This window comes from Camelus bactrianus, chromosome 15 (genome assembly GCF_048773025.1).
Source record: "Camelus bactrianus isolate YW-2024 breed Bactrian camel chromosome 15, ASM4877302v1, whole genome shotgun sequence".
In the NCBI taxonomy this organism is placed as follows: Eukaryota; Metazoa; Chordata; class Mammalia; order Artiodactyla; family Camelidae; genus Camelus; species Camelus bactrianus.
The window spans coordinates 41,061,524-41,086,828 of record NC_133553.1 but is presented as its reverse complement, the minus strand read 5'-3'; the positions used below and the strand labels follow the sequence as shown (position 1 = coordinate 41,086,828).

Sequence of the window (25,305 nt, the reverse complement as noted above, 5' to 3'; positions counted from 1 at the left end):
GATTTTTTTTTATAACTTCACATTTTAAATTTATTTTGGGGGGAGGTAATTAGGTTTTAATTAATTTTTTTAATGATGGTACCAGGGATTGAACCCAGGACCTTGTGCATACTAAGCACGCACTCCACCACTGAGCTATACCCTCCCCATCCTGACTGATTTCTGAGTGAAGCAAATGCTCACATCCCCTACACCAAATTAAAACGTCTCAAAATGGATGCAAAAGAGATCCAATTCACAGATAGCCTCCCACCTCTATCCCCACCCCAACTCTCCCAACCTTGCCTGTTACAGACCCTAAGTATGCAAGTCAGTGCTTACTGGAGTGGCAGTTGGACTCATGGGTGTTGATTTACAGTTGAGCGACCTATTGTAAAGGGACAATTAAACCTTCTGGAATTATCTATATATTAAGAATTTCCCACTGATATTTCTGGAATCGCTTCCCTGTCTGCCTGTGTGGTATCAAATAACCTGGAAAAGCCAAAAGGAACACATGACATTCTTTTGATCCCTAGAGGAGGAATGAGTTGATTGATTTTTACCTATGAACAAAATACTTAGACATCTGAACAATGAGGGACATCCAGCAAGTTATAGAAAATAATTCAGTGTGTCCCCAGTAAGTCAAGATACCAGAAACTGAAATATGGTTTGTATTGTTCCCCCTTTTCACTTGCTAATGCGTTCCCTGATGGGTGTCCCCATGACATTATTGTTTGGTCTGCAATCAGCTTATCTGGCTGAGTTACAAGAAAGATGGAGAACAGCCTGCAGTTTCCCGTTACTCTGAAGCAAACAAAGGCTGTCAGCTTCATGACGGCCCAGGCAGACTCTCTCATGCTCCAAAAAGTTCAGTCACATGCTTTTAGTTAAAACTTGCAATAAAACAGATTAATCACTGCAATCACTTTTAACCACAGGGAAATGCTGCAAGAAAGCAAAACAAACAAACAAACAAACAAACAAAACCCAAATAAACTGTCATACATTTTACCAGGTTTTGAAGATAAAGTCCATTTTCTATTGACAAATGCCTTTATTTTGATAAAAATCATTACCACCAGTTGTGTAAAGCTTTCAGCAATAGCAATGGTGTGAGGTTTTAAAAAAAAAAATATCAATTGGAGAAGAGACTAATTTGTTAAACCTCAAGCAAGTCTACAGGGTTAAAATGATCTTATCTGAATTGCCCCAATCTATTGAGCTAATGCTTTATTCCAAAGGAGATATATTTGCTATCTGTATTATCTGCCAAAGTTCCAGTTTGGTTGTTTTCAGCTTCTTCCTTTCATTTCACCAGTTGCAAGGGGGAGGGAAGTGAAGGGGGTGAGCATATTTGATTATTTTTATTGTTCCAGCCAGCAAATAATACAAGGAAATGGGCTTCAGGTGGTCACACAATTGAGTATCAAAGAAGGACAGCGGAACCTCTCTGAAAGATAAGGTGCACACAGGAAAGGTGGCCTCTAGGAATAAGGAGACAGCCAACGCGAGGTCATGGCTTGCTTGGCAGAGGTCACGGATCAGTAATCCGGGGTAGACTGCCCTGCAGATGCACTAGAAGATGGAAGGAGAGTTCACTCTTGGTAACTGTTGGGAAAACCCTGTGACCTGCCTAGAGTCCTTCAATGTTACCACTCACGGTCTCACACTTAGCACTGGCACTGGGTGTCTCCTTTCCTCCCTCAATGAAATGAAACTTCCAGACGCTCCACCAACAAAAGCCTATCTTCTGTGACAATCAAGAACACTTGCAATTACGAGCAGTCTGCCTGATGGGGTCTGAGGGCTCTTTTTGAGCTCTGAAGGAAAAAAAATCAGGAGCTAAGGAAGAAATCGCAGTGATGGGGGGATAAGTGATGTGAATTTCTATGACACAGCCAAAAAATCTTCTTTTTCCCCCCCAAGGCCGTTGCTAAATGTTATCTATAAGACATGGCAAATAGAAATGTCATTGATTCTGGCAATTCTGATGACAAACCGCTTAAAGCACCATCCACTTTTAGCATTTCTAAATCACTTTTAAGAGACGACTTCCCTGGGTGGATGGAAAGGATGGGATCAGGTGTCTTTTTTGGATAGCAGGATGGCGAGTAAGAATTTAATTTCTCTGCAAGATAACCTTCAGGAGTGTTAGCAAGAGGCTGTGTTGAAACATCGGTTATCACACTTGGGTCTGTTCAGCCTCAAGACACTGTGGGACAAAACTACAAATCTAGTCATGAAGATTTGTGTAGTATGAGCTCGCAGTTGTTTAATCAAAAAGGCACAGGTAACACTGTGCCTACTGTTAGGGATGATACAGAAATAAAATGCATCTTCTTCTCTCCTATGTATGAGATGAGTATGTGTGATACAGTGGTGGACTGGGAGTCCCATCGTAGAGTTCAGCCACGATGGGAAAAATGCTCCTTCTTCTGCCCAGATGAGAAACTCGACTTTGCTGATGGGCAATGGGAAAAGGAGTCTTCCAACGGAATGTGTACATGCCGGTGGGCACACAAGCAGTTCTCTGGAACATGGGTAGGGTGAAAACAGTTGAACTTCTATTTCTATTTATTACCACATCCCTTCGAAGTTTGCTTTCATCTGTGTTCTATGATGTGTATGTTAGTACAGTCCATGCACCTAGGTTTAAAATGAGTAAAGATCAATGACAAAGAGTGATGCTTAAAACAATTTTGGAGACCACTTGCCTTGAGAATTACAGAAAGGAAAAGGAAGTCTTAATGATACCCCTGGAACCCCCAAAACTGAGGAACCCCTATGCCAGCAGCATCTTCTGGTTCAAGAGAAGGTCCGCGAACAGTATGTGAACAAATGGGTCAGGAAGGAGAAAGAGTACTAGTCTCTCAGATTTCCCAGATACATCTGCTCTTGGGAGATAATTATTCTAACACAAATGATACTTCGGTCTACAAACAAGCTGAAGAAAATCATCAATCTATTTCTTCTGTGTCAGGTAGAACTTGGTGGGTCCTACACAGACTATTAATTTCATGGAAAATAAGCCAACAGGGGAAACAGATAAATCATTAGCAGACTGAAGAAGAGACCCAATGAATTCCAACCAATTCTCCTACTTTCTTTTTCTTGCAGAGAGCAAAATGACAAAGTATTTATGTCCTACTGTCTTTGAGATCTCTGTTTATCTCATTAAAGGAAAAATGCTCTGAAACCACAAGGACATGTTCTATTTCAAGTTTCAAGAATTCAATCCCAAATGATTTATACAAGTTAACATTACACCCACAGAATTTTAATCTTCACATTTCTGAAATTCTCTCACTTTTCACTTCATAAAAACAAAACACTACAACATTCATTTCCCTTTTGTATCTTGCAGGCAATATATCATATTAAGATTTGGTTTATGTAAACAAGGTATATATATTTGAAAAGTAATGCCAGTTGTTTTTAATGAAAATTTTTAATTAAATTTGTTTTAATTAAAGTGAAGTCCAGTTAGAACAGTTGGCACTTTCAATATCATTTTGATGACTAATTTCTATTCAAAATTAATTTCTCCAAAGTTCCACATAATGTATTCACAAGACTCATCAATGTTTATTTATTAAAGTCAGTGTTTTCAGTAACTGAAAGAAGCATTATATAATGTTTCCAACTGAGTCTCTTTCCATCTGTCCTCCTATTTTACTGTTCATCCCAGAGTTTAAACATAAGAATTGCCCTTGGAACCGAAATGGCCAGGTGTCCCCCAAAGGGTACAGCTCTCCAGCACTTTGCACTGTATTTCCTGTCATTTACCCACCAGTGCTAGCAGCGTTCCCAAAGGGGTCCTCCCATAGCCTACTAAGAGTAGTTACTGTGTAACCCACTAGAAAATAACTCCACCATTTGATGTCGACTCTATCAGGGCAGGCTTTTTTATCCATTTTGTTCACTCATATCGTCTACACCTAGCACAATACCTGACACTCAATATGTATGTTCATTGAGTTAATAAATTAGATGAACAAGGGAATAAAGAACCTATCTTTAGGTCACTCCTCTCAATCCCTGGGCTCCATATATAATCCATGCCATCCCCATCTACCTTACGGGCTCTTTGTGAGTTTTAGGCCTAAAGGCTTCTTTCTAACATCACAGTCCCAGTGGCACAGTGGGGCCTGAGGCCCTGTTCTTTAAATCAGTTCTCTCAAGTTCCTCCCACAAGGCTCCTTCAACTGTTCTAGCCCTCCTCTTGCTGGGCGGAGGATGACTTCATTTGCATACTGATCAGAGACAGTCTTTACTTAGACCAGCAAAGCTTCCTGAGCATCAAAAGATAGCTGCAAGAAGGGCCTATAGGGAAAAACAACTTAGGCAACTGATCAACTCAAATACAAAAGAACCCCGCCTCCCCTGTGTAGCTGAAATCTTCCTAACACTACCGTGCACACAGCAGGCTTTCAATGGGCATTTATGGCATTGGATAGTAAACTACGGAAATACAGTGTGGGACTACCTCTAAAGCATTTGTAAGGTCCCATGTTATTCCAGTGGGCAAGACAGTGAAATGTGGATTGGACAATACCGTGCTAGTAAGGGGACTTGCTGCTAGAAAAACCACTGTATTTAAACTGTGCTGGTGAAGGGTCCTTTGTCAGCCTGGTAGAATAGCAGGGAGTTCTAGTCTTGGTTCTTACTGGGTTTATCAATAACTGTACCTCCATTTTTATTGAAGGTTGGTTGGAGGTCCAATCTAGACCTTCTGGGGTCACTCCAGCCTAGAAGTAAACTAGAATCATAAAGAAAGGGTGACAGAGTTTGATGATTTTCCCAAATAAATGTCCCAATGATCACTGCTTTCAGGCTCATGTGATTTCTCTCAAGTAGATTAACACTACAGAGCCTATACACTGCATTTCTAAACCAATTTCTCATTGTTCACATTGTATGTTTCTTTCTCCTCTAATCGCTCAGAAATACTTGCCTGGCCTCCAGTAACAATTGTGAGAAAGTCTTCCATAACATCAACTCTACCTTTTTCCCTCTGCAACTTTTACCCACCATCCGGCTTTGCCCTCTAAGTCCACATGAAGAAAGGCTGACCTCTTTTTCTCTCAAAAGCTCACTAAATACGCCAGGCATTCCTTGTGGCCCTTTCCACTGCTCCCGACTCTTCCATCTGAGTCTGCTTGTCTTCATTTCCTATCATTAAGATTTCTAAATGTTTGGACTCATAATGTAATTCAGAGAAGACGGAATGAAACGTGGGGCCCCAGTTGTCCACATGTTTAAATTAGATGTGATGTCAGTTTCTAGATATACAGGGCTCATTTAAGACATTCATACCACAGCCACTAATGTCAGATGCCAAAACAAAGGTAATAATGTTTACCTAACACGGGCGTCAAAAATCATCTGTTCAAATTATTCTTAGAATCGTAGATTTTTAAAGCTGTTCATTTCACAGATGATGAAACTGAGATCCACAGGAGTTATATAAGTAGCCCAAAGTAGATCAGTAGCAATGTTGAAAAGACTTGAGGCACTCTGGCATCTCCCAGACAACAAATTATGATCTTACAATGTACCAAATATCCGTCATTTTCTCCAAACTCCTCACGTCTTAATAATGTCAGCTCATTGACCTCCCAGAAAACTAACTTAACATTGTTATTAGTACAAAAGTGACACACTTTAGAATCAGAAAATCCTTTAAAGAGTCGTGAGCCTTCCTACTACGGGCAAGAAAACTACAGGGCACGTGGAGGAAACACTGTGATTTAGTGGCAGAGCCAGCAAAGGAACCCACGTCTTCCAGTTACAGCCTAGAACCCTTTAGCGTTCTACACGAAGGAAGAGCTAAACACCATCAATAGTACAAATCTGAGACTTATGACTAGAAAAACAGAATTCTTTTAACTAGTACACAGCTCTGTCTCATGGAAGTGTTAGGATGGATAACCATTTGTCAGAAAGACTTACAGAAGAAGGGAGTTTGAGCAGCGGGTGGGCGGTTGGATTTGATCACCTCCAAACTTCCTTCAGCCTCTAGGATTACTTCATTCTGGACTGCCCCAGGGGGCCGGGCATCTCAGCTAGCCAGGGCAGGTGCGGAGGCGGGGAATGAGCAACTGTCTCGTGGGCTCCCTCTCCTGCCGCTGGTTTGAAGGAATTCTACTCTGCTGTTCCAGGCATGACTTTAGATCCAATTTACATGCAATCAAATACTCTAGGCACAGGAAGAGTGTAAGGAAATGCAGCTCTGTCACTTCCAAAGACAGACTACACTGCTTAGCTTTCAAAATTGCCTTTCCTAAATGAGCATTCCATAACAGAGCCTCCACATTCAGCTTTTACAGTTTGTTCATGTACAATGCTACTATCAGAATTAATTATGCAGCATCTTCCTGAGGAGAAATCAGATTTGGATGCGAGTTAGGAGAGGAAAGAATTAAGTGCACTTCCCAAAGGAAGGCTACTATGTCTGATTCCCCCCCCAAAAGCGCTGGAGTCCTTCCACACACAGACAGATTTCAGATGGCAGTCCCCGGCTGAGCTAGCCACAGGAAGGAGGAAGTTGACACGCTTGAGAAATGAAGAATATGCCAACTGACAAGACTCTAAAAGCCAACATGTTATTAACCCTCTCCTTTCTATGTAATTCCATTCCAAACTAGAATTCAACACAAATCTCTTTCTTTGCTTTCCTGAATGGTTACTAAATGTTAAAATGTACTGATTTTAGACTTACTCCTTTCTATTTCAATAATGACTCCAAGGGAAAGAAGGTGGTTTTTTTTTCAACTCAGAGAAAAAGAATTTATATTAAGGGTCAAGCTCTGAAAGTCAGAAGGAAGCTTCAGCAATAGGATTGTCACTTTGAATATTTTTACATGAATTACATATCTGTATATACACACATACATATATATTTATTCAAAGGATTTGATTACACGCATGGGAGTCAGGTGTTGTATAGATTTCAAAAGGGCAAACTGATGCTCTACAGTTCAGTGTGAAATAACCAAACAACAACAAAAACAAGATTACAAGGTATCTCAAATGTAAGAGAGTGATTTTGTAGAGTGACTCCATGCGAAAATACCGAAAGCTCTACTTTAAAAGACTTCGTCGGGTTTTCCGCTCTTCTTGCCCTGGTGTGACTAAACACTGAGGATGCTGTGTGCCCAGTCATTAGGAAGGGTGAAAAAAAACTAGATGTCCTAACTGCGATCAGCTGCCTCCACCAATGCATTAATGTTATCTGAGGTCTAACCCAAAGGAACCCTGCACTTCGTGGGTTTGGAGGAAGGTTTCTGCGGCCTCCTTAGTTGCCCATTAGTCTGCCAGGCTGGCACGACTATATCAGTTCTGTCTGCTCACAACATCAGTACTATACAAGGAAAAATCCTTTTCCTCCTCTTGGGAGGTCTGCACCACTTTTCTTCCAAAGGTATTTCTAAAAGGAAAGCACACCTTGAGGGAAGGCTGGGAAAGGTCGGGGTTTTTTGATTGTTACCCTCCTGTGGAGCAGCGTCCAGAATATCCACACATGCATTCCAAGTCAGGCAGGTGTACAAAGACAGCGAAGGACGGGAGGTGAGGGAAAGAGAGGGGGAAAGGAGATAGAGGCAGAGGGGCTCAAGCAGAGACTTCAGGGAATAAGGGAGAAAAGAGCAGGATGACGAGGAAAAAACAGAGTCGGGGAAAGGAAAAAGAGCGAGAGGGAAGAAGGAAGGCCAAGGGGAAATTAAGGGAGAGGGATGAAGAAAGGAGGCGGCGGGGAAGATGAAAGAATGCGCGGGGGCCGCGGCGGGGACCCGCGCGCCCCCGGGGAGCCTCAGGCTGCGCTCCCCGCGCGGGCGCCAGGGCGCAGGGCGCGCCCGCCGCTCACCTTTCAGGATGAGGGTGTCGATGTCCCGGTCGATGCCCAGGAAGTAGCACTTCCTCCAGAGGCCCGAGTAGGTGGCGAAGAGGGGCCGGCCGCACTCGGCGTCCAGCCCGCCGAACCCCAGCAGAGAGCGCCAGGACTCGGGGTCGGCGCGCCCGGGGCCGCCCGGGAGCAGCCGGCGCCCCAGGGGGGGCGAGTCCCGCAGCGGCAGGTGCGACAGCGGCATCAGGCGGTTCTTCTGGTCCGGGGGGTCTGCGCCCGCGCGGCTGCGCTCGCAGCTCTCCTTGTGGCGCCGGGGGTCGGTCTCGTACCAGTGGTCGGTGAAGATGGCCGTGACCAGCAGCCCCAGGGAGCAGAGGCTGAGGCCGAGGCTGAGCGCCGTGACCAGCGCCCGCGGCTCCATGGCTGCCCGCCCCGCCGCGGCCGCCGGTGGGCTCGCGCGCCGCCGCCAGACACAATGCACTTGGCCTCGACTAGGCTCGGCGCTCCCTCCCGCGCTCCCCAACCTGCCCCCCACCTCCCGCCCGCCCTCGGCTCCCGGCCCGGCGCGCTCCCTCCTCGGCTCCCTTCCGACCGCGCGCCCGCCCCCTCCCCGGCCCGCCGCCCCGCGCCTGCCGTCGCCGCTCGCACTTTCCCGCCCCCGCCCCCAACCCCCTCGCCGGGCTCTGCACGCCCCCTGCCCTGCCTTACCCCCTCGCCTCCTCCCCACTTCCCGATCTCCGGGACCGCCCAGCTCTCCGGCGACCCCTTCCCTTTCGCCGCCCTCACTTTCCTCCCCTCTCCTCTCTCCCCTTAACCCCGTCCCTACTTTACCCTTACTTTTCTTCAACTCTTCCTCTCTCTCTTTCCTCCACGCGTTTTGTCCCTCTATTTCCCCGCTCCTCGTCCTTTCTCTCCCTGCCCGGGAAGCGACGCTTCTCTCCTCTACCCCCAAGCTCACTGCTTGCCGTCCTCTCCCCTCCAACGACCTGAGAAGACATCCGCCAGCATAGGACTCAGTCTCGTCACTTGTCCGAGTTGATTTTGATCAGTGTCCCGTTTGGTACCCAGAGGCAAATCCCCTCCAGGTCGGGCTGCGTGGTGATGTTTAACTCTTTGGAATCTCGATCCGGAGCTGAGGACCCTTTCTCCTGAAGGCTGCAGCCTGACAGCCCCTTGGCAGCTGTCTCCCTGCCGTCCTCCCTTTCCCTGTCACTTGCCCACGGACACCTCTCAGCGCTCGCTCCGCTCCAGCCCCTCTTCTGAAAGAAAAGGCTCTGAGTGTCACTGGAGCGACAGACCCATGACCAGAGATTTTCTGTCACTTCACTTCAGCCTGCTCATTTGGAAATGGGCTTCTTTTTGGATGACCACCTCCATCTCCCGCCCGAGTGACGGCCTCCTGGAATTTCTAGAAGCGCGTAGGATCAATAAGCCCTTGCAATGGCACCTGCTCTGTGAGGTGATTATTGCCTTTGAATAAAGAAAGCTCTTGGTAATGAATCAAAGGAATGAATTTTTTCTCCTGTGCAAGTTTCTCGCATGGGCTGGGAGGGCCAACAACGAAGCAGTGCTACACATCACAGTCAACATCTCAGCTTGCTTCTGTTTTCCAGGGCACCTTGCAGTCACAGATGTCAATTCTGAGAATGGCTGGCAGATTCACATTTACTAAAATGAGGAAACGTTAGTACCCAGGGTCCTGAAAGAGTTAATCGCTTATGTGGAGTCTTACAACAGAGGAGCAATAATACCCTTGTGCCTCTTAATGCCCTTGGGGCCAAGTCACAGACAGAAAACTGGGCTGCGTGGGCCCAGGGATGCCAAGTCTTGTGTTCTTATGCTATGAAATATTAATGATCAAAAGATTATGAGGCATTCATTAGATGCTAAATGTCATTACTCCACAATTTAATGGGACTTATTAATTAGTGCCCCACATCAGTTGGTATTAATATGACATATATTTCCCCTGAAATGACATCTGTAAAGGTGGTATAAGAATCTTGCTGGGATTTATTGTCATTGCTGTTTGTACTCTGAGCATTTTCAGAGGGTATATTTCCCATGAAGATTGTGGACCTCTTCTGAGCGGTTCAGTTCACAGATAGATCACTTAAGCAAATCTTTCAGTCATGTTGGACTCCTGTGCCCACTTCTGCTGACCTGACAATGTGAATTATTGCTTGGATTTTCTCACAGCTTCAGCAAGATCTATGGTGAGCTCCAGTCTAATTAAGGAAGACAAAGAATTATAATTTTAGTGTCCCTCTCACCTATAATCTTTTCCTTAACAGGAAACGCTAAGCTCATCAAAGGAGTCTTATCTGGATTTGCACAAAAATGGTGAGACTTAGAAGCCTTTTTTTATTTATGCTCTATAATATGTGTAAAATCCTAGATCTTTATGGATACACAGACAGAATATATTTAACTGTGAGCCCACAGTTGACATCTGCAATTCGTTCAAGTTGTCATGTGTCCTTTTATTTTTAAAAAATGCCTCGTGAGATAAAGTTATTACAAACCTTGAAAGTCCCAAGGGTGGGCAAACCCTTAGCAATTCTTCATCCCCTTTTCAAACACTGAAATAAACATTCTGCCACATTTCAGAGTCACCTGATTATCTTCACACAAAAACCAACCATGTCCCCACCTGGAGTAGACAGAAGGAAACCTCTTTTTCAGGCACTTCTGTTTAACATAAAAGAACATAAGGCTCTGCTTCATTTTCCTAGCTGGAACCCTTTGATCAGACTCCTCAGGAAATAGCATTATACTTGAAGTTCATTTATGTCTATGTTTAAGACCAGTCTCAGCATATAATCCAATGGTTACTATATGATGGATTACCCTTGACAGGATTTCATAAAAAATGTCACACATTACAAATATGGGCCAGCAGCATGTAATGAGAGCACTGCCTCTGCTGGTGCAGCATTAACGGCATCAGCAGGGATGTGACATATGATATGTGTAAGCAGGTTTTGCTACAGCAACTGCGTACTGCTCCATCCATGTTCTTAAAAATTTCTCTTTTGGATATTTCCAACAATGAAATAGCATCCACTAACCCCACTCTGTTAGCGGAGTGGGAAACGCAAAGATGAATAAGTGGATCCCATCTTCAGAATGCTCCCAGTCTCGTGGCATGAGACAGACACGCAGATTTTTCTGTGCACTCTAGGAGAAATAAGAACAAAGTGTGTGGGGACACGGACAATGAAAAGACTAACTGCCTGGGGGGAGTCAGGAAGGCTACTTAGAGACAGTAATTTTTGAGTTAGTTCTCAAAGGATGAGTTAAACTTTACCAAAAGGATTCCATGGGAGATACTGTCGTTATCATCAGCATATAGATCTTGGATTTATGTGTCTACCTGACAGACTTGGAGGCTTCCATATTGGGGGGCAACTGTAAAAGAAGAATTTTGTTTCCTACATTTTTAAATCATAAAGCTGACATAGTCTAATCCCTGACCTGAGCTAAATACCTGCAGACGAGTAGAAGCAGACGTCTGAGCCAGAATGCAGTTGATGCAGGAGGGCTTTTAACTTGGCGGGGAGTCAGGGTGATGGGAGAGCCAATATCCTACCAGAACGCGGAGGCATGTCTTAGCTGTGGCGATGCTGTGCCCTCGATGATGTTTTCAAACTTAGTTTGTTCTTCACTTGTCTTAAGTTTCTCTTTGCCATCTCCAGTTCTGATATCCCCAGTATCTCCCTTGGAGAATAAGTGTCCTATAATGACAGGGGAGAGAGTGGAAGAATTTACTCCTGGGGGTCCCACTGTACTGTAGAATTCAGTATGTCTGAAGGTAAAGTCTTGTATTTCCCTATGGTCCAACTGCCCCACCTCACTTCTCTCTCTCTGCTGCTGCTGCTGCTGACAAGTCATTTAAGTCACTCAGACTCAATATTTGGAATTATCTGTCACATTCACAGAGTGGTGGGGATTCTTCCTCTGAAATGTCTTTGCAGCCAATCTTTCCCCTACATTTCTCTCGCTTCCTATCACTACACCTCTGTCACTTCACATCTGGATTATGATTCCAGCTTCTTCCTCCGCCCGCATGATTCCAGGACAACCAAATTCACGTGCAGTTCTTCCAGAAGTTATCCTGGACACTTGCCAAATGCATCTTCCTCAAATGTTATTTTGTTGATGGCATCCTTCAGCATCCAAGTCTCCTTTCCAGATTAGAGAGAATTCTCCTCTATGTTACTCTAGAGTCCTTCTTTGTTACTGTCAGTATTCCCATAGCATTTAAACATCCCAACTGATGTGTTGGCCATGTTTAAATATTTAGAAAACAAAACACTTTTGCCTCTTCCAGCACACTTATTATAATATCTAGGTGCTTTATGACATTCATCGTATTTCCCTATACGGTTGGAAAGTTCTTGAATAAATATTTTCTTACAAAAAGGTACACACACACACACCCAGAGGTCTCCAATTATCACAGAGTTACGGCAATAATTTATTGACATACCCATGCTAAGCTAACCATGCTAACCATGAATATTCTAAAATGTTTTCTCTCCTTTGCCCCAGTGCTGAGATCAAAAGCAGTATCTTCCCTCATTTCAAACATTTAGATTTCACAGAATTTATACTATGCAGTTTAACCAAAACCACACACTGGCTCTCATAAAGAGTAGGGGTTTATTCTTGGTAATATCAGACATTTGTCTAGCATTTAATGTGAGGATAGGGTCAATTAAATTTTTGATCTACAATATGTCATTTCAGCAAATAAATGAGGTATCTTATGTTAATGTCATCATTCTAAACCAATCCCCTATAGCAAGTTTATTTTGATTCAACAACATTTATTGAGCACCTCCAGTGTAAGTTATTGTGCTGGGTCCCACTGGATTATGCAAAGATGAAAAAACACATGGCCTGTGTCCTCAGGGAGTTTTAGGTTAGTGGAGGACAAAGACAGACATGCAGGAGGCTATAAAAAGGGATGCCTGAGCTGAGTGCTTTCACAGAGGTGCAGACGGAATTCAGCAGGGAAACCTAGTACAGAGAGATCAATTTCCAAAAGGAAGAATACAGTTAAGCCCAGTGGAATAGATGACATCTCCGTTAGGGGTTGGAGGAAACAGGATATTTTCTGTATATGTGTCAATTTAGTCCAGGGCAAAGCCAAAAGTAAATTTTAGAAGTAGCACCTACCGGAGTGCTCCTTCTGCCCCACGCACGTGGTAATTCATCGCGTCATTTTGTCACTAACTAGAAGCCAGGAACCAGAAAATACCGCAAACCCCCAAAATAGACGGTGCCTGATAAGTTTCTCATTTCACTGACACACCACGGAATGTCACCATTCTTTTTCACATTCCTGGATTAAGCTGTTTCCTTTTTGGCGCCTTTAAGCACATATGGTGAAGGAAAAAACACACACACATTCAAAGGAACCCATAACCATGTTAAGTCCCACTCAGAGTGTGACGTTTTAGCAGATGGTGGCTCATGAATCGCCACCCCAAACTATATGCTCCACCTTATTTGTGTGGACAGACACTGGGTTTCTAAGCTGGGGGCTAATTCAGTTCGTTCAGGCCACATTTGACAACCAAGGTGGAACTGGACATAACTATGATACTAGTCTCTCTAATTCACAGCAGCCTGTGACGCTGTCCAGGTAAACAAAAAAGCTAGTGTTTCCAGGTGTCTCTCCTTTTTCTCACCCTCGGACCTCCTCAGTTGCATCTACTCAAAGGCACCAGGGTCTGGGGAATACACAGGCGCTGGAGTGGGACCATATATAAATTCTCAATCCACTACTTGCTACCCGATCATCCTTAGCCGGTCACCTAACCTCTCTGAACCACCCAAGTTCTGAAAACCAGGGATATCGACATCTACCTCTCAGGATTAATGATTTGTAATTACCACATGCTAAGTAGTGTTTCCTCCCACTCCTCCCTCCTCCAGCCATGTAAACACAGAAACATGCTTCAAAAACCCACAGCCTAATTATATCAAGCCCACATGATTTAAATGTCATAAATACAAATAGCTAAATAAGTTATTCATGACATGATTCTTTTGCATGTTACTTATTCATGTAGGAGAGGCAATCTACTATTCTCGTTTGTTCAGTTAACATTTAGTGAGCACCTATGGGCCAGGGAGAGAGCATTCCAGGCAGAGGGAAGAGCCAGTGCAAAGGTCCTGAGGCATGAAAGAGTTTTGTATCACGGAGGTACTGGAAAGAGATAACTGCAGCTGGAAAGTAGTGAATGAGGTAGTGAGTGGTGTGAGATGTAGTCACAACATTAGTCAGTGGCCATTCTATGGAGTTTGGACTTCGGTCAAAAGAAACCTTTGGAGAGTTTTAAGGAGGGGAGAGGCATAAGTTTATTCGTATTTTAAATGTCACTTAGACGACTGAGTGAAAAAGGAATTGGGGCTGGGGATGGCAAGCCTGAAAGCAGGGAAACCAGTCAGGAGGCTACTACAAATAGTTCAGACAAGAGATATTAGTAATTATCAACATATATGTTTTACTGCCATTTTGTTAATTGTTTTGGATTTGTTTTAGTAGGTCCTTCTCGTCAGTTTCTTCTTTTGTTCTCTTCTCTCGTGATGTGGTGACTCTCTTTAGCGTTATGTTTGGATTCCTTTTTCTTTTTTGTGTGTATATCTATTACAGATTTTTGGTTTGCAGTTACCATAAGGTTTTGGTACAACATTCTGTATATATATGTAATTGCTTTAAGTTGCTGATCTCTTATTTGCAAATACATTTTAAGCACCTTGCATGTGTACTCTCCTCCTCTCATGATAACTGTTTTTGATGTCACGTTTTACATTTGTTTTGTGTATCTCTTAATTGCTTCTTATGGAAACTGATGATTTTACTACTAGTGTCTTTTACTCTTCCTACTAGTTGCTACAAGAAAGATTTCCTACCTTTACTGTTTGTTTGCCTTTACCAGTGAGCTTTTCCTTTTTGTAATTTTCTTCTTTCTAGTTCTGGGCTTTTCTTTCCTGCCAGGAGAAGTTCCATTAGCATTTGTCGTAAAGCTGATTTGGTGGTGCTGAATTCTTTCAGCTTTTGCTCAGACAAGGGATCTTAGTACCTTAGACTAAAAAGAGGCAGCAGACAGAACAGAGAAGTGGGTCAAGGTTGAACACACAGAATTACTGTGAGTCCAGATGAGGGAAAGAAGAAATCAAGAACCAGGCCTCTATATTTCTGGTTTCAGTGTCTGAATGGCTATCATGCACTGAGGTGTGGAACATTTTTGGGAATGAAGTTAAAAATTCTGTTTGGGGCGTGTTAAGTTTGAGATGCCGTTCAGAAATCTCAGCTGGATGCAAGGGCAGCAGTCTGGAGGGAGGATTTAGATTTTAGAGATGTCAGCAGATAGGTGCTAAATGCACGTTGATATTCAAATTCATGGGACTAGATGAGATTGCTTAGGAGAAAGTGTAGCTAGAAAAACTAGGAGGTTCAGGGCCAGGAAGGATCCAAAACCCTCGAGCATTTAAAAGCTCTGTTGAGGAAGGAACTGCCACCAAGGAGACCAGGAAAGAAGGTAAGAGGAAAAACAAGAAAATGCGTGTCCCCAAAGCCAAGATAGGGGAGTCTAAGGATATGCTTTGATGACAGCCACAGGACAATCAAGTTCTATGTGATGATTTTATGGAGAGGAGGATTTACTTAGCCTCTCCAAGCCTCAGTTTCCTCATCTGTAAAATGGGGATCAGAGAAATAATATCCTTCTCACAGCTACTATGAGAATCAAACACAGGATGAAAATAAAGCACTAGCAATCCAGAGAGTGTTAATGGCTGACGTGTACAAGTGCCCCACGTATATGGCGGCTGTGGTGACTACTGCTATTTACTGGCTCCAACAATAACACCAGGCACTGTTCATGCCTGCAGGCCATGATCCTGGTGTGGTACGGAACGTTACTCTCCCAAGGACTGTGCCCCAGTGAAAAGCCAGCGGGGCCTACCATAAGGCTCCCACAAACATAAATCGTCGATAGTATTGGTGGAATGATGAGTGTTCAAAAGTACGAGAAACCATTATGCTCTTTCAATGGGCTATTTTGTTATGAGCCCATAAAGGGGTTTAATGGTGCTCTGTGAACAGCCAAAATAAGCTGCCAGAGGACGATAAGGTATCTCCCTTTCGCAAGGTCCCTAAATGGACTAGATAGAAAGGCCTCTGTAGAAAACAACTGCCCATGTTTATGGATACAAATCACTTCAGGGGAAAAGAGGGAGTAGCTGGATGTCCCTTCCCCATGCAAGGGGCTGGGGAAGCCCTGACAGGACAGGGGACATTAAGCCAGCTGTCAGCAGCATCTGGATGAGAGGAGGGAAAGAGACAGCCTCCCCTGAACAAGGGCAGGGAGTAAAAGGCAAGACTCAGGAAGGACCCAAGACTCAGCCAAGATGCACCTGCTAGAAGCCAGAAGGCAGCTCTCCAATGAGAAATCCAAACTTGGCCCACATGATCTTAGTCGGCATCCCAGATTCACATCCTCCAGACCAAGAGACAAAGGCTGAGTCAAATGTCCCTGAACGTGGTGAACTCAACACAGGTCTGGAGGCATTTGCCCCCACCTCTGAGAGCCATGTCCCTACCTTAGACAACTCTTTATTTTTCCTTTTCCTTCAATTCTTGATTTGGATAAGCCTCTTGAAAAATTATTTGAGTCCAGGTAATCATCAGCCAGTATGTGAATAGCTATGATGAATCAGATACTCTGAAGAATACATAACAATGTGTTGTGTTCTCTACAGCTCTCAGCATGCCAGTATTTCATTAGCCGCTGTGGGGTGCAATCATTGGATGCTCACGGTGCTTAGAGAAGCATCCTGTTCTTTTGGAAGAAGTAACCCATTTGGCAGAACTTGGCACACACCTCCCCACAGCAGCACCTGAGCCCCGATAACGAATGAGTGCCACGTGGCACTGATGGTTACTCATGTGGAGAAGCAAGTAAAAGCTCGAGGACAAATTACTGTCTCACCTCCGACATTGGTATGGAGAGGTAGGACCTTGTCAGGATCAGATTTATGAGGCTGATTAAAAAAGAGAGAGCGGACATGCACCAATGGCCAAAAAGGGGTCCAAGTAGGTGGCTTTGATGTATGAGTTCCATCTGCCTAATTTATTTGGTGTCTGCCATCTGCATGTGATCAAGAGCCTTGGACCATGTGAGTGGCAAGTCAGGGAGGGGGCTGACAGTGAGGGAGATGTCACTTGTGTTTTCCAGCCAGGCCACCATGTGCCCTTATGAGCCCCACTGAAACAAAAACACAACAGAAGGGGCTTCTCTCCAAATAATCCCGGAATTTAGCCAAAAGAAATCCTTGAAGTTTTAAACACTGAAGTTTTATCCCAACTTCAAGACTTTCTGAATATTTAGGGAAATTATTTACTTTCTCAGTTTCCTTTTCAGAAAGCTGCCTGGCTTTTCTGTTTGTTTGTTTGTCCTGAATTTTGTGGGCATAGTTTTAATTACTTGCTTTTTCCATCCTCACTCATCACTTTACCCTTTTCCATATCAACCACTTTTGCAAAGAAGCCCAGGGTCTTTCTGTCAATAAAATGAGATTGAAAATGACTCTCATGGCAGTATTGTTAACTGGGTTTATAGAACACCCTTTTAAGTGTTATATTTGGTAGCAATGACTGCAGACCAGATATAGAATCCTGAAAGGGGGAGGTCAACCCGGAATAGAGCCAGGATCTGGACTAAGGTTGTCTGGGGTTCCTGGGATCTGAAAGGAGATTTGCAGAAGAGGAGCTATAGAAAGTACTCTCAAGACAAAGAAAAAGGAGGTGGCAATAGCAAATAGCACATGATCAAGAAATGTGAGCTACGTACTATTATTCTATAAACTTGTAGGTAAAAAACTGCACAAAATAAGCAACATACCAAGTGGTAGGCACAGGTCACAATGGGTTGGAATGAGCATTCCCCAGCCTGGCTCAGTGTGGGTTTGAGTATTTAAAGATTTGGAGGGCTGATGCTTAGGAGAATGGCCAGATCTACAGTTTCCCTGATTGTCTTGCCTGCTACCTGCCACCGATAGCCATGGAGCGTTTATGGATTTATAAAATAATAGCAGGTAGCTGACATTCGTTGATCACATACTATTTGCCAGGCATTGTTCTAAGCACTTTATGTGTTTTTTTCAGTCAGGGAGTTTTGCTGTAAAAGGAAGGATTAAAAATGAATGATAGGTAGAGGCAGAAGTGGGATTAAGAGAGGGTTTGTTTGTTCTAGTGAAGATGAGAAGATAGTAGCATGCCTGTATAGTTTTGGAAATGATCCATAAGGGATGGAGATATTAATACAGAAAAGAGAAGTAGAAATGTTGGAGTGAAGTCAGAGAATGGACTAGAGGGAAGGGCTCTGGTAGATAAGTGGAGAGGTTGTCTTGGGTAGGTGCCTGCAGAGTGCATCCATAGTAACTGTGGAAAGAGTTCAGGACATGGTAACAGTTGCGGAAAGATGGGTAGGTGGATAATTGGACCTTACAGAAGTTCTCTGCTGATTTACAATGTGCTTTGCAAATGAGGCTGTGTTTAGAGGAAGGAGAAATCCTAAAAATGGAGATGGCCAAAGAATTATTGATGGGGCAACTAGGGATTGAGCTTTGAAAGGTCTATGAGAGTAAATTGGTGGAGAGAGAGATAGTATTTCAGGAATGGAAAACCATGTGATCCCAGAGATTGTAATGAACAAGGCATGTTCACGGGATAGTGACTATCCTGGTCCTGCTAGAATGGAGTATTCGTGATGGAAAGTTTAAGATAAATTTGAAAATATTGATTATATTCAGGCTGTAGAGGGTTTAAACAACAGTAAGATCTTAGGTAACGAAGAAAAGAAGAATGACATGATGGAAGAAGAGAGATTGTGGGGGGAGGGTATAGCTCAGTGGAAGAGCGTATGCCTAGCATGCATGAGGTCCTGGGTTCAATCCCCAGTACCTGAGAAGAGGAAGAGGAAGAAGGAGAAAAAGAAGATAGATTCAGAATTAATCTAGCAGTGGTGGTAAAGTAAGTGGTGAGAAGGACTTCGGATCACCTAGGCCTGGGTGATGAGAATCATAAGGACAGCACTGGAAGCAAAGGAGGAGATGCCAGAAACATTATGATTAAAAACAGTGAATACGTCAACTGAAGGGGATAAAAAGAATCAGACACAAATGCTGGAGATTCAAGCCAAGATGACTAGGACAATGATGGATCTGTCGACTGAAATAAATAAATAACCTTTATATAAGCAAGTAGGTACATAAAATCAGGAGGCAAAATTTAAGCACAGATTTGGAGATTTAAGCTCTGGCCATTTGAATTTGAGAGGACAGAAAGATATCTATATAGAAAAGCCCACCTGATAGAAAAGTGGATTCAGCAGGTATCTACCTAGAGAAACTGTGGGAGTTGGTGTAGAAAAGAACAGAGATAGCATCTGGAGGCAAGGGCTGGGTAGAGGATGAGGAACCAGGGTCTGGCAGCCTGTTGCGAGTCAGCCAGGAGAGCCACCCCAGCCAGGATGGGGAGTTTCAAGAAGGGCCTGGTCAATGGTAATGTGAACAGCGGGAATACACAGGAGCCAACAGAAGAGTGAAAAAGGGTCTCAGCGACATGATACCTGGGCCTTTAGCAAGTCATCACCCATAGAGGAGGCAGGGCAGGAATCAAACTTCTGGAGTCTGGGAGATGAATGAACAGAAGGCAAGGGAAAAAACGGTAGCACATATTGATCAATTTTGGGAGAACTTTGACAGTCAAAGGAGGGAGGGATTTATTCTACAGCTAGCGAGGTCAGGAAGATTAAAGCTTTTTTGAAGGCAGAGAAAGCTCATGTATGTTTGAAGGAGAAACACGGGGAAGGAGAACTGAAAGTTAGTCCTAAAACTGAAATTAAATTAATAATTTGAATAAAGAAAAGTTATGATATAATTAATATTATTATTGCTTGCCTATAATACAATTTCACTTTATCATGGACTGATTTGATGTCAAATAGAGAATTTTAAAAAAAATCTATAGGTATCCCATTAGATCTAAGGGAGACAAAAAAGGTAGATCTAAAGGTAGAAGCTTCCTTTTTCTATTTCCGTAGGGATATCAACTTTGTGGTTGTGGTCGGATACAATAATCTGCCCACTCCACCCCAAGAACCTAAGAATATGTTACCTTACGTGGCAAAAGGGACTGAACGTGATTAAGGATCTTGAAATGAGGCGATTATCTGGAATATCCCAGTGGGTCCAATCTAATCACGTATGTTCTTAAAACCAGAGAAACTTTCCTGGCTAGAGTCAGAGAAAGGTGTACAATGGAAAAGAGGGTAGAGAGATGCATTGTTGCTGGCTTTGAAGATAGAGGAAGGAGGGCACAAGCCAAGGAATGCAAGAAACTTCTAGAAGCTGGAAAAGGCAAGGAAACAGATTTTCCCCTAGAGCTTTTAGGAAGGAATGCAGCCCTCCTGATGCTTTGGCTTTAGCCTGGTGAGACTAACTTTGGACTTCCGACCTACGGTACTGTAAGGTAATCAGCTGTCTTATTTTCAGTCCTTTAGGAGATGGTAACTTATTACAGCAGCAAGGAAACTAATATAGTATTAAATAGCTTTCTTTTTCAAATAGGTAGCCCACAATTCATCAGTACTTTCCCTCCTCCCTGACCCTGTTCCCCCTTTGATCACAGTCTAAGGGTCTACTGAATTCTACTGAATTCCACCAGATATAACAACTAAAATTCCCAACAGCTGGAGAGTGAATGTTTGCTCCAATCCTCCAGCACTCCGGGTGTCTATATTCTCCAGGCGTTTCCTTCAGCTGAGCACTCATTCTCTCGCCCAAGGTGCTGCTCTATCTGCCACCCAGCAATAGGAAAAGGCTTGAGAATGATTGAGGTGAATGGTCCAGAAAGCCACAGAGAAGCCTGAGTACCAATGATTGTGTCCCCCTACCGTCACAGGAAAGATGCGCTCAGTGAGTTTTATAGATTTGTGCAGAACCACGAGCTATTTCCTGTATCAAACAGCTGGGGAGGTTTTGTTTTTTCCTCACTTTGAACTCAGTCAGAATGGCTTTCTACCTGGCATTTAACAGAATGGAGCATCTGTAGCGATTGCCCTAATTACCCGAACCCAAGTCATCAAGACCCTCGAGGTTGCCTTTGGACTCCAAGTATGGACTCTGAACAAGGACCCAAGTATCTTGAGAGTTACCTATAAGGCAGGTGTCTACTGAATGAGCAGTATTGATCCAGAGGAGGAATTTATTGCACAGGAGGAAGGAAAGACATCAAGGCTAACTAGTAGATACAAAAGGAGCTAAGTTAATAAGTCCAGGGGAATGTGGACAGGTCATGAATACTTCATGGAGAAATAGCCAAAAACAAACAAACCAAAAAAGGAGGGGAGGAGAAACTGAAGAATGTTTATATTCTTAGCATCATAAAAGTCATCGGTGTCAAGAACACAGTTGGAGTGTCAGCGTAAAGCATAGAAAGTCTGTGCCAGTCACTGTTGCTTGGCATTGGGGCTTATTTCCCTTGTTAATGATGTTATGATAAAAAATGCATTAGGTTAGTTATTGGTAATTAGGTTACATGTGTCTAATTAGCACCATTTTAAGAAGAGACTTGAATAGAGATTTAGAGGAAGGGTGGTCGTGTAGCCATAAATGAGGTCATGAAAGATCAGTTTACCTCTAGAGGGTTAAGTTGTACTCTTCCAACAGAGAGAGCTTCTGGCTCCCCTTTGCTTCTCTGGCTGAACCAGCAAATGGATATAAAATGTGTTTATGTATAAGCATGGTCTTGGCAGGCCTGTGTGGGAGAAAATTCTCAGCACATAGGCCAGTGATGCTATGTGGAAACCAGCGGCTGGCCCTGCCTCCTGGTATTCAAGAGGGTGTGCACATCCCGTGGCTGCGTGTAGAAGAGGTTAGAGTCGCTCATTGTAAAATCAAGACCAATGTTCAGTAATGCATATGAGCTAATCTTTTAAGGAGACTCACTTATGGGTACCATATGTACGGCAAACAGATCTATTGACCTGGATGATGTCTATATGTATATCATTCCTGGAAAAATGAAAGATGTCTGCTTATTTGTACATTTTTCAGAGATCTTTTCTCTAACTAGACAAGGGAAGGGACAAGTGTTGGGAGTGGAGGGACGATAATGTGATAAATCTTTTTCAACTTTAAGATGTGTTTTTGTTGCTATTCCATGGTGCTTATATTAAGGTTTATGTTTTGTCTTCCTGCACCTTGATAAAAGGTATGTGTATGTCAACTTGCATACACTCACACGTATTTGTAAATACATATTATCTCTCAACTTGACAAGTAGGTTAATAATGTGTGTATGTATATGCAGATGAGGTGGGAGGGGCCAGTAAAATCCCACCACTAAGAACCCACTGCCACCTGGTAATTGTATCACTTCACTGCAGGAGAACTGAAGAAATAAACTATCTCAAGTGACAAAATAATCTAGTGGTCTCGGGAGGAAACACATACAAGCCTCTCCTTCACTAACTGATGCTAAACCCATGCTCCACAATGAAAGTGTACTGTGCCCGCACGCTTAATATTACACAGAGTGATAGGTTATATACCCAATTTTTATTAGGACTCCTGCTTGACAATTCTTTCCTTCCTTTTAAGGTAAGTTAATTTATATCATCCTGTAGCATGCCTTTTTATTGTGAGGCTTTGACACCTGGGGTCTTACTGACTTCGGAGAAACTGCCCCTCCCAGGGCCAGCCAACTCCAGAGACAGTAAAGGACTCATCCTAGAGTACACCCTTCATATGCAACAATGAAGCCAGAGCCTGCCCTGACCACTCCCCTTACTGGGCTTCCACATGCTGAGCCACTGTCCTCAGCCCTAATCACCCCAAGACCAGGGTATCAAACAGCTAGCGACAGCCCTTATACCCCAGAACCCACTGGAATCATTCAAACTAGCCAATGTTAAACGTTTTCACCCTGCCTCACCTGTTTCTTCCCGCAGAAGGCACAATGAGGTCTCTTGCCCTAGTTTCCCCCTTGCTCCTTCTGCCTCCTGGTGGATCCCACTGCTTGCCCTCCCCCCTCCCTCCTCCCAAGGCGTGACGCAGCCCCTTCCCTTGGGAACTGCAAGTAACAAACTATTTTTTCAGTGGCAGTCACCTCTTGATCTATTGTCCTCCCCATACCTGAATAAAGCTACGTCTTAAAACACAGCCCTGTAGGGGTAGGTTCATGATCGTTGTGTTGATTAGTGAGAAGATTAGGATTCTATTGTTTGGGAGATGGTACTAATAAGGCCAATAGTTCAGTCATGAGAAAAGTCCGTTTCTTTTACAAGCCATTGCCAAATATGCACACTGCAAATCCAGGTATTAGCAAATATTTACTTAGAGCTACCAGGTACCAACTAGATCTGCAGAAAACCATCTCTCTACTCTAATTCAAGTGGAATGCTTATATAAACACCTGGAATTACCAAGGCCAGGAAAGAAGAACCATAATTCACCTCTGGTGGGCCAGGACCACCTGAGTCAATACAAATACATGATGTCCAGGAGCTCCCCCATTCCCCATCCATGCCGTCTGGAACGGAGGACCACGGCAGAAGTTCTGTGACCATATCACCTTTGGTTCCTTCCAGCCAGTCTGCAATAAATTGCTTCACAAATGTGCAGCCTTTGACCTTACACCTAAATGTGGTAATACAAAGGACAGCCACTATGTCTTTACAACGTAAGTATCTCTAAAGACATCCATGGAATTGTCCTGAAGTTAATGACGGGGAGGCTAAGTAGAGTGGGTCTACTTGGTTTCATTTAAACAACTGTACACTTTTATAGTTAGAAACTTCACAATCCCAGTTTTATAGTTGAGGAAACTGAGACCTAGAAAAACAGTGATTTTTCTAGAATTAATGGCTAACTGGGATAGAATCCCCATCTGACTCCTACTGCAGCTCTGCCCTATCTAGTTGTGTGATTTAGAGCATGTCTACTAACTTCCCTAAACCTCAATTACTTTGTTGGAAAACAAGGATCATAGAACTCCTTCACAGCTTTGTCGTATTATTCAAGACATGAAAAGTGCTTCGTAAACCATAAAATAGGAAATGAATAATGTATGTTATTAATAGTGTCATTAAGCTAATAGAACAAAGGGGCCAGGTGGATAAACAACTTGGACTTACAGTCCCACCTTCTCTTGTGAGACAGAAAGCATTTCTAGAATATTACTAGGATAAGAAATACACTCAGATGAAATGCTTCATCCAGGAGCCTGGAGTGACCATGGAACCCCTGTCTGCAATTATGAATTTATTCTTTTTGGCTACTGTGTAATCCCAGGATTACTCTGGGAATCTTGACTGAAAAGCTTTTAAATTATTTAATCTCCTTTTGCAAATATATATTTAGTTACAGAAGTAATACATGCTAATTGCAAACTTTCCAGTAAAACAGAAATGTAGCAAGCCAAAGTGATGAGCCTTCCCTCACCTCCCTCAACTCCAGTCCCCAAAAGCAGCACTGATACACAGTTTTTTTAACACAGAAATGAGATCATATTTTATATATATATATAAAGAGAGAGAGAGAGAGATGTTTTTCCCTTAGCAATCTAAAGTGGACATCTTTATCCAAATACAGCTGCTTGGCTAGTTTTTCACAGCTACATAATATACCATTGCATAAATATATCATAATTTATGCACCCCCCCATTTGAGTTGTTTCTAATTTGTCATTCTTGTGCATGATGCTATAATTAACTTCACTGTGGATGTACTTCTGGACACTTGTTTAAATATTTCTGTAGAATTGATTTCTGGAAGTCAAAGGGCAGACACCTTTGGGAGGGGATCAGAAGACCTAGGCTTCGGTGTTTTCACTTTAAGTAACTGTTCTGACTTTCAGCATACTTCGTCACCAACTACACCTCCAGGCAGACAACGGGGCACAAGCCGAAGGCAGATGCAGTGTAGATGGTGCAGAGTTGGTAACTGCACCAGAATAGAACCCAGTGCATCAGAGGGGTTGAGTGGAGTGCTTTGCAGTGACTCAGCCCTCACATCCTTTGCCACTCACCCCATCAAACTCCGCATTCCTGCTGACTTGCAGCATCTGTGTATACAGCAAAACTTTTGACAACGCCAGCCTGGGGTTCCTTTAAATACATGGAGGAGATCATGTCACAGTTAGTGAGCATTCATAGTGAATAAAAACAAGAGGAAGCTGAAAGTACCATCCTGCAAAAAGGTCAGACTCGGTCTCCATTTGGAGGCAGGAAATATCCATCCTTCATGAGCCAGGCAAGGCCCTGGCAGGCCCAAGGCACGGCTCTACCCAGTGGGCTGCTCACAACGCCAGCCTCTCTCAAGCTCCCACAGTCCCAGCCTATGTGTCTGAATTCTAGCTCTTGGGAAAATGCTGGAATGAATCCCAACTTTTGGAG

The 25,305-nt window shown here is 43.5% G+C and overlaps 1 protein-coding gene and 1 long non-coding RNA gene across 9 annotated transcripts in view; both read right to left on the bottom strand.

The window, feature by feature from the left end:
• TMEM178A (transmembrane protein 178A) overlaps nt 1–8,433 on the bottom strand; it is a 49,281-nt gene extending 40,848 nt beyond the window's left edge. Inside the window, exon 1 of the mRNA XM_074378763.1 lies at nt 7,850–8,433. Within this exon, the coding sequence (XP_074234864.1) occupies nt 7,850–8,249 (400 nt within the window). The 5' untranslated portion in view covers nt 8,250–8,433. The remainder of the gene's footprint in view (nt 1–7,849) is intronic.
• A 99-nt stretch (nt 8,434–8,532) lies between these two features.
• LOC141573328 (uncharacterized) overlaps nt 8,533–25,305 on the bottom strand; it is a 176,577-nt gene continuing 159,804 nt past the window's right edge. The window contains exons 3-6 of one of the 8 annotated variants that reach the window (XR_012511888.1): nt 11,319–11,565; nt 11,139–11,239; nt 10,900–11,008; nt 8,533–10,056 (exon numbers count right to left, since the gene is read on the bottom strand). This is a non-coding gene — a long non-coding RNA (uncharacterized LOC141573328). Of the gene's footprint in view, nt 10,057–10,172; nt 11,009–11,138; nt 11,240–11,318; nt 11,566–25,305 lie in introns of those variants that run through there. The other 7 variants (XR_012511885.1, XR_012511891.1, XR_012511889.1 and 4 more) reach the window with 7 other exon arrangements.